This window comes from Myotis lucifugus, unplaced genomic scaffold, assembly GCF_000147115.1.
Source record: "Myotis lucifugus unplaced genomic scaffold, Myoluc2.0 scaffold_3107, whole genome shotgun sequence".
Classification (NCBI taxonomy): Eukaryota; Metazoa; Chordata; class Mammalia; order Chiroptera; family Vespertilionidae; genus Myotis; species Myotis lucifugus.
Genome location: NW_005874155.1, coordinates 1 through 8,583, shown reverse-complemented (window position 1 = coordinate 8,583; position 8,583 = coordinate 1). Strand labels below are relative to the sequence as shown.

General features: G+C 58.2%; 1 protein-coding gene across 1 annotated transcript in view; it reads left to right on the top strand.

Moving 5' to 3' along the window:
• The window catches only part of LOC102434808 (dedicator of cytokinesis protein 1-like), a 16,619-nt gene extending 8,364 nt beyond the window's left edge, over nt 1-8,255 (top strand). Inside the window, exons 5-8 of the mRNA XM_023749130.1 lie at nt 1,815-1,939; nt 2,894-2,992; nt 3,783-3,855; nt 8,158-8,255. Coding sequence (XP_023604898.1) covers nt 1,815-1,939; nt 2,894-2,992; nt 3,783-3,855; nt 8,158-8,198 — 338 coding nt within the window. The 3' untranslated portion in view covers nt 8,199-8,255. The remainder of the gene's footprint in view (nt 1-1,814; nt 1,940-2,893; nt 2,993-3,782; nt 3,856-8,157) is intronic.
• The last annotated feature ends 328 nt before the right edge of the window (nt 8,256-8,583 follow it).

Here is an 8,583-nt window from a genome sequence, read left to right as displayed (position 1 = left end):
ATGAGAAATAGCAAGCAACCTTCTTAAGAAGGTCCCACAGCATCCTCCCGGCTTCTCCTACGATGGAAGCTGTGGAGCAGAAGCACGAGCTGCATCTTCTTGAGAAGAGCCCGAGCTGTGGGTCTCCTCAGGCGGCCCGCAGTGGGCATTTTTCGGGCCAGCGGGAGAGGCGACCTTGACGTTTTGCACTCACAGTGTGGTGGTCTCTGGCTAGCGGGGCCTCTGGGGGCTCGGGAAGCCTTCGGGTTTATTTGTGCCTCGATAAACCTTTCAGGCTGAGGGACCCCGCAGCCCACCCTGCCTTTCGGATGACAGCAGTGGGTGGCTAAGTGGGTGGGAGGCTAGGTGACTGTCCCAGGTCGCACAGCTCACTGGGCGGCTGCGGGTCCTGGGCCCGCAGCCGTGCGTCCAGCCCCGCCCTGTGCCCCGTCATTCCCAACGACGCTCAGGGTCAGGGTCCTGGTGTGCTGCTTCCATCCCCAGCAGCTGCTGCGGCTGCCCTAGTGACCGCTGGGATTCGTATCATAACGACTTTGAAATGAAAGCTTAATTTCATCCTTGGATCTATGAAAAGCAGAATAGAGCAGAAAACAACAACAACATAGAAAGCAAGGAAACTTCTTAAGGGATCCTTGTCCTTGGCCCAGAGCGGGCTGTTGCTACTCAGGACGAAACTGTTCCCGCGTCCCCTGAGGGACAGGGTGGGGCACCCGAGGGTGTGGCCGCCTGACAGTGAGGAGCAGTCACCACATCACGCAGCTAACGAAGCTTCGCTAAGTTCTCCCCGTCGGGCCCCTGTCAGGGCTTCCTCTGTGCTCAGTGCGAGGGATGTCTTGAGCTCATTAGTTGCTTTTTTTTTTTTTCTTTTGTACAATTTATGTCCCATCTCACTTTAAATGCACAGGTCTGTATTGAATGCCAACTGCACTTGAATAAAAAAAAAAAGAATAAGACATCCCTGGCCTCAGTGGTTGAGCATTGACCTATGAACCAGGAGGTCATGGTTCCATTCCTGGTCAGGGCACGTGCCCGGGTTGCGGGCTCGATCTCCAGTGTGGGGCGTGCAGGAGGCAGCCGATCCATGATTCTCTCTCATCACTGATGTTTCTGTCCCTCCCTCTCCCTTAAAAAGACCCACAGGTCTGTTTATTCTCCTGCTCCTCGGGGTCCCCGTTCAGGCTCCTGGCAGCTGCCCCCCAGGAGGGAGGGAGAACCAGGCAGAAGGTTTCTCTCCTGACGCATCCCTGATCCCTGATCCCTGATCCCAGGCCACTCGCTGGACAGGGCTTGTGGTTTGAATTGTTCGTCAGCTTTTTGCTCAGCTCCTAGTAAAACGCACAAGAGGCCCCCCTTCCCCGTTGTCCTTGGTGTCCTGGTTGATGTCAGTGATATTCCTTGGCACCGGGACTATGACCACAGCCAGTGGTCTGACGGGTGGCGACAGGGGCCCAGGGCGCCATGGACACAGAGGGGCTGAGTCCTTGCAGACACCGCCAGCATTCGGTCTGCTCAGGGCGTGGGCCCCCCAGAGGGGTGGGGCGCCTCTGCCCAGGGCAAGACAAGACCCAGCAGATAGTTCGCGGCCTTGGCCTGTTCCCTCTTTCTCGCACTCTCACCATGATGATGAAATTGCCCTTGTCGTGCCTCGATAGGCGGAGACTATTTCGTGGGAAGTATTTTGTGACCCTCTAACGCAGCATTCATAACGCTCAGCTAGGAGAGCTAACGCGTTAGACCCTTTTGCAGAATTCCCGTTTACACAATGGATGACGGATTGATTGGTTTTCAAGGTGTAATTCCCCTCCCCCCGCCAGGTGATGTTCGAAATGACATCTACGTGACATTAGTCCAAGGAGATTTCGATAAAGGAAGCAAAACCACGGCGAAGAACGTGGAAGTTACGGTGTCTGTTTACGATGAAGACGGCAAGCGGCTGGAGGTACTGACTATTACGAAGTTAACTGTAGCGTTTAGTGTTGCTTCCAGGTGTTCACCTCTGACCTCTGCACAGACTAGGAAAGACCTGCTCCTGATTCGGGGGCGCCCGGGGCCTGGTCTTCCTTCCCTTCTCCTGCTGCCCTGGACGCGGGTTTCCGCGGGGTCCTGGCAGCGGCCTGGAAGTTCAGATACCGCTGTTAGCTCATTGGAGACACGAGGGAACTTGGTGTCCAGGGAAACCAATTCACTTGTTCAGGTCAGAGCGCAGGCGAGAGGTGGAACTGGGTTTGAACTTGGACGTCTGACCTGTAACAGCACGGAGTCGGCCAGGTGGTGGTGGGACCAAGGCCCCCTCCTGAGTGGCCACAGCAGCTGCGGGACTCGGGGCCCTGGGACGTGCCCAGAGGCCGTGGCCTCCTCTGTGACCGGAGGCTAAGCCAAGGCAGGTGTCCCAGCCCCTGCCAAGCTGGCTCTGTGGACCGTGGCTGAGGGCCGTGCCCTGTGAGGGCACCTGGGGCCCAGCTCTGCCAGGAGGAGGGGCCACCCTTCTCTCCGGGTGGCTCTGTGCCCTGTCCCAGCGGGCAGTGCCGAGTGGTCAGCGTTCAAGCTGGGGACAACCTGCAGGGAGTGTTACCGCCTCCTACATTTTGTCTGGAGCCCTTTATTCGGGGGCCCTACCGAGGGAATCAGGCAGCGTTCTGCAGCCCTCCTGTGGGCGTCGTTAGGGGTGAGGGTGAGAAGGGTGGGGGACAGCAATCCCAGGTGGCTTGGCCCCTACAGTCTGGGAGTGGGGTTGATGCTGGCCGCGGGCATCGCTGGGAGCGCGCCATGGGCAGCGGGTGATTGGCATTCCCGGGCGCTCTCTCCTCCCTCGGGCTCGGCTCACGGGGCGGGAGGTGGGGAGGACGCGGGCCGAGCTCTGAGGCCTGATGGAGTCCTGTGCCCTCTCTCTTAGCACGTCATCTTCCCGGGCGCCGGCGACGGGGCCATTTCCGAGTACAAGTCCGTCATTTACTACCAGGTCAAGCAGCCGCGCTGGTTCGAGACCGTGAAGGTATCGTTGACGTGGCCGTTTCGTCCCTCGGGGTCCGTGGTGAAACGCTCATCTGAGCTAGGGAAGTCCCCTCCTCCCACCCCAGGGGCCGCCCGCGAAGGGCACCTGAGCCTCCCGCCAAGTCACGCGAGGTCGCTAAGGAGCCATGCGGGCGTTTCTTGGGATACATTCCCTCTCATTTCCTTTTAACAGAAAAGTAGGACTTTCACGGAGACAAATGAGAGAGTCCCTGAACGACAGCTGTTGTGTTTCTCCTCCCGGGTCTGGATTATGTAGGAAATGCTGCCCTTACAGCAAATGGAGGGGAGGGGAGGCTATCAGAGGCCATGGGAGATGGTCCGTCCCCTGGCACTGCCATGCCTGTTACAGTGCCCGCGGCGGCTGTGGCTGCAGATGTGCGAGGGGAGGGCGAGGGCAGTCTTGGCCGAGCGGCCGTGCAGTCGCTCTTTTTGCTTCACCGTCAGTCACAACAAGAACGCTTTCACCCTGCCGCCGGGACAGGCCCTGCAGCCGCCGGGGAAGCCGGACGCCTGGGGTCGGGCTGAGGACAGAAAAGTCGGTTTTAAACCCAGAATCTTAGCAGTAGGGTCAGAGCCTTTAAGAACCTTGAGGGCCCTCACAGAGTCCCGGGCACCCTTCACAGTGTTACCTCCGGTTCCAGAGGCCGCTGCCTTTGGGACAGCGCCCAGGGGTTAGGCATCCCTCCCCCGCGCTCCCGGGGACAGCGCTGCCCCTGCGAGGAGACCGCGCCAGCGGTGCTTACATACACTTCCCTTTTCACTTTCTCAAGGTGGCCATCCCCATCGAGGACGTCAACCGCAGTCACCTCCGCTTCACCTTCCGCCACCGCTCCTCGCAGGACTGTGAGTAACCACTGTGCTATCCCGGGTCGGTCAGCGGAAAACTAGGGGGCAGGCTCAGGAGGCTGCCCATGTTCTAGGCCCGTGGTCGGCAAACTCATTAGCCAACAGAGCCAAATATCAACAGTACAACGATTGAAATTTCTTTGGAGAGCCAAATTTTCTAAACTTAAACTATATAGGTAGGTACATTGTTATTAACTTAATTAGGGTACTCCTAAGGCTTAGGAAGAGCCACACTCAAGGGGCCAAAGAGCCGCATGTGGCTCGCGAGCCGCAGTTTGCCAACTACGGTTCTAGACTGTTCTGGAAAGTTCTGGATAGTTCTGGAACTTGGTTCCCCAAACACAGTGAGGTCTCAGTCTTCAGCTCATGCCCTGGGGAGTGTTAACGACATTTCCCTGAGCCCATCGTGGGAGATCTTCATTTTCTTCTCCAATGTTTCGGAGGAGGTGCTGCTACTTGCTGTTCTTGTGAATCCCTCCCATCCATTCCGGCTTGTAATGCTGGTCCATCCGTCAGAAAAGTCACTGAGGCAGGGGGAGATTTCAAAACCTGGCTCTTCCTGCTCCGTGTGTGGCCTCGAACCCCTTGAGGCCTGTCGGGGCGGCCCCGGTGTCGAAGCAGAGCTGGGGTCCAGCTAAAAGGGTCAGGGTTCAAGTCCAGTGCGAGAAGCAGGGGTGAAGGCTGGCAGCTTGGGGATCCCTGCCCACCATGGCAGCCTGCTGTAGGGCCATGCCCTGGCCCCCGGCAGCTGGCCGGGCTCTGCTAATTGTGTGCGGCCCTCCCGCCGGCCCTGGGTAAGCACAGCCATGAATGGATGTTCACCAACATTGGCTGTGCTCGTACTGTGCTGCTGGCACGGAGGTCTCTCTGTCCTGTAATTAGTCCTCACAGCAATCCCACATGGTTCCATGTGATCAAAACTCCACACGATGATGAGGAAACGGAGGCTCAGACCCCTCCACAGGGGCCCAGAGTCACCTCGTTAGTCGGGGAAGGGCTCTGGCTCCGACCCGGCCTGTGTGCCTGAGCATCGTGCTCCCACGCCTCCGGAGGAGCCAGGCCACTTTCATCACCTGGTCTTTATTTGGCGCCTGCTGTATACACAACTCATGGAGTGGGTTCTCCTGCAGAACTGAGGTTGGAGTTGAGGGCCGAGGCCAGCTTGTAAGAGCCAAGTAGAGAAGGGCATCTTGGGGAATCCTGTGAGCAGAGGAGTGGGGTGAGCAGAGGGGGGTACATGCATGGGGGGGGCACTTTGGGGTCAGGTACGTTCTCAGGCAAGGCCGTGGGGGCTGGCTCCCCGCATGCGTGGAATGGCAGGGGCGGGAGTGGGCCGGCGCACGCCGAGGGGGCTGCAGGGAGCAGGTAGGGAGGGGCGCTGGGGGGCAGGGGCACGGTTCTCGAATCCACCGCGGTCTCGTCTCACAGTGTGAGCACGCTCCCCCTTACAGCGAGCTCATTCTCTCTAATTAACAAATCACACTAGGGCGGAGGGGTATCTTCCGTAGCATTTTAATTTTCAGAATCCTTGTTTTTCCTGTCAGTTTTAAGCACTCATTATAGACAAGATGCTATCACCCGACATCTATGACACATTTGTATAATTAATGAAGTCTCCCCGGCCACAGCGTGTGGGGGCTCGGGGACGTGTGGAGCATCCAGAGCGTGTTGCCGATGAATCCCGAGCTGTCAGCTGCCGGGAGGATGGTGGCCCGGGGCCTCCCCGCGGCCCCGTCTGCAGACACGCGGGGTCGGAAGTGGGAAAACCGAGGCCACAGTGCACCTCCCCTCCCAGCACAGTGCGAGCTGCTCTCCCCCTCGGGGAGCAGGCAATGCGATCTCTCAGGCTGGGGTCCGCCCGCCCGCGGGGTTGGAAAGTTTGCTGCTGATGTGACTATCGGACACGCTCCAGCAGCTCGTTAGCAACTCCAGAGCCAGCAGCTCCCGTGTTACAGGGGCGCCAGCAGATGTGTGGCTTTGGGGCCCGGCCTGTGAGGAGCTAATGTCCCCTGCTGGTCGGGGGCCGGCTTCTGCAGCACGTGGCCCTCTGTGGCCCCTGACACTTTGTAAAATTTGTATCTGCCCGGTAATCGCTGCTAATGAGCATGTAACAAGTGCAGCGGTCCCCTTGCTGGGAAGATGTACAGTGTTACTAAAAAAAGTACCCTTTTTACTCTGTGCCACTTGACAGTGAGATCAGGGGGAGCCCTCGGCTGACGGGGATGGTCACGTGGTTTTGCCCTTCGCGGCGGCTTTCACAGAGACGGGCTTTATATTTTTTCACATCAGCTCACACTTTGAAGAATCTGATCTTTTCACCTGAACATGAATTAAGATATTTCATGTTTTCTAGTGCCCTTTTACAAAGTGCTTTTTTCGATTCCTAGGGCACATCTCTTTTACTTTTATTATATTTGGTTAGTCCATCGTTTATTCATTTATCTAATTAGCATTTATTGAGCACCTACTATGTGCCAGATACAGATGGGCACCAGAATGCCAAGGCTAATGAGACTTGTTATCTCAGCTCCTGACTCGGGTGGCTGGAGTCTGCTCCTCTCCCCTTTGACCTCTGGCCTTTCATCTCTGAAAAGAGAGTCTGGGATACGTCCCTTTCAAGATGTTTTCTAGCTCTGAGCCTCCGTGTTTCCATGTTGCGCTCAGTTCGCATCCTGAGGAATCCACGTGAATCCCGTTCTTCGTCCAGACTTCTTATGCGTCCCCAGCTGACCTGGCCCCTGCCTGTCGTGGGGCCTCCCTGTCCACTCCTCACCAGCCACCCTGGCTGTCTGTCCCCCGACCAGCCAGACCCAGTCCCCTTGAGGACCCTGCACTGGCCATCGGCTTCCTGCAGGATTCACACCTTGGCCCATAGGCCCTTCGTCCTCACTGGGAGGCCTTCTCCAGCCGTGCAGGGGTCGTCCCTGCCCCCACCGCCACCCCTAACAGAGCACCGCGTTTTACTTCCTTTGTATCTGAAAGAACTTGTCTGTCGGCGTCTCCCCGAGTAGAACAGGCCTCTCTTGTGCATGTTATACCCGGCGAGCACCGTCTCCTGTCCTGGGGAAGCGGCAGAGAGAAAACACACACTGTCCCTGCCACTCACCGTCCAGCGGGCGAAACTCACCATCAGCAACCACAACACACACATGCACATGCATGCACACACACATGCACATGCATGCACACACACGCATGCACACACACATGCATGCACACACATGTGCGCCTGGTCTTGTGGTGACAAGCACTGTTATTTGACTCAGCTCTGGCAGCCAGAACCAAATGCATGTTCTGGGGCATAGCGAACAGACATTCATTCTCTCACGGTTCTGGAGGCTGGACATCTGCGACCCGGGTGTCAGCACAGCCCGGCTGGGGGAGGCCCCTCCGGGTGGCAGAAGGCGGCTTCTTGCGGTGAACGCATGTGGAGCGGGGAGCCCTGCTGTCCCTATCAGGGTCGGAGCTGCAGCCTTAGGGCCTCATTGAACCTTCACACCTTCTCACCGGCTTGTCCCCTACAGTCACCTCTGGGTTAGGGCCCCAACTTACCAACTTGGGGGACACATTCAGTCCATAAACTATGAAGAACAACAAGGCCGGCGGGGGGAGCGTGTGACCAGGCTACTTGCTCCCTGTTTCAGCGGCTTGTCACTGCCTCGCACACGGGACCAGCAGACACTCGCTGGCGGGGAGGGACACGTCTTGCGTGCGGTGCCTGGCGGAAGCACGTCCCTGCCCAGGAGAAGAGCTCCCCCTCAGTCTGCCTGCGGTTAATGTCAGTGCGCGGGGCCCAGTAGGAATCGACAATCTCGTCTTTCCCATCGAGAGCCAGTGTTCGCCGTGAACGGGCTGCCCTCTGGCTGCCGTTGACGATGGCCTTGTGTCTGCAGACCCTGCCCGTTCCCACCGTGTGTGTCCGTGCGTTACGGGCACGCGGTCTCCTTAGTATCACTTTCCCAGCGTCACTCCTGGTTTCCGGTCTCGCAGGCTCTTCCTCCACATCCTCCCGGTGCCCTGGGCGCTTCCCTCTCGAGTCAGCTCCTCGTTCCCCCAGCTGGCACTTCCCCGAGATTCTGACGGGGATCGCTCGCTCGCTCGGAAGTTACAGGTTGACTCGGGCACCGCCCATCCCTGCAGGAGAAGCGCCTCCTACTGGCGACCTGGTCTCTCTCCACTTATGCTTCTTTCAGGGCAGTTCTGTCAGGTTGTCCGTCAAGGTAGCCCTGGTGGCGTCTGACGTTTCTGACGTCACGTGGCCACGGCAGCCACGGGAGATGGTTATCGATTTCTTTGCAGCCAAGGATAATCCGAGAAAATATTTGCACTGGCGTTTGTGAAGCTAATGAGATATGACGGGACGACGCTGAGGGATGGCGAGCACGACCTCATCGTCTACAAGGTAGGCGGGGGGCGGGGCAAGGTAGGCGGGGGACGGGATAAGGTAGGCGGGGGGCGGGGTAAGGTAGGCTGGGGGGTCAGGATAAGGTAGGCCGGGGGTCGGGGTAAGGTAGGGGGGGACGGGATAAGGTAGGCGGGGTGCGGGGTAAGGTAGGCCGGGTCGGGGTAAGGTAGGCCTGGGCTCAGGATAGTAGGCTGGGGTCAGGATAAGTTAGGCGGAGGACAAGATAAGGTAGGCTAGGAGACGGGGTAAGGTAGGCCGGGGGACAGGATAAGGTAGGCTTGGGGGTCAGGATAAGGTAGGCCAGGGGATGAGATAAGGTA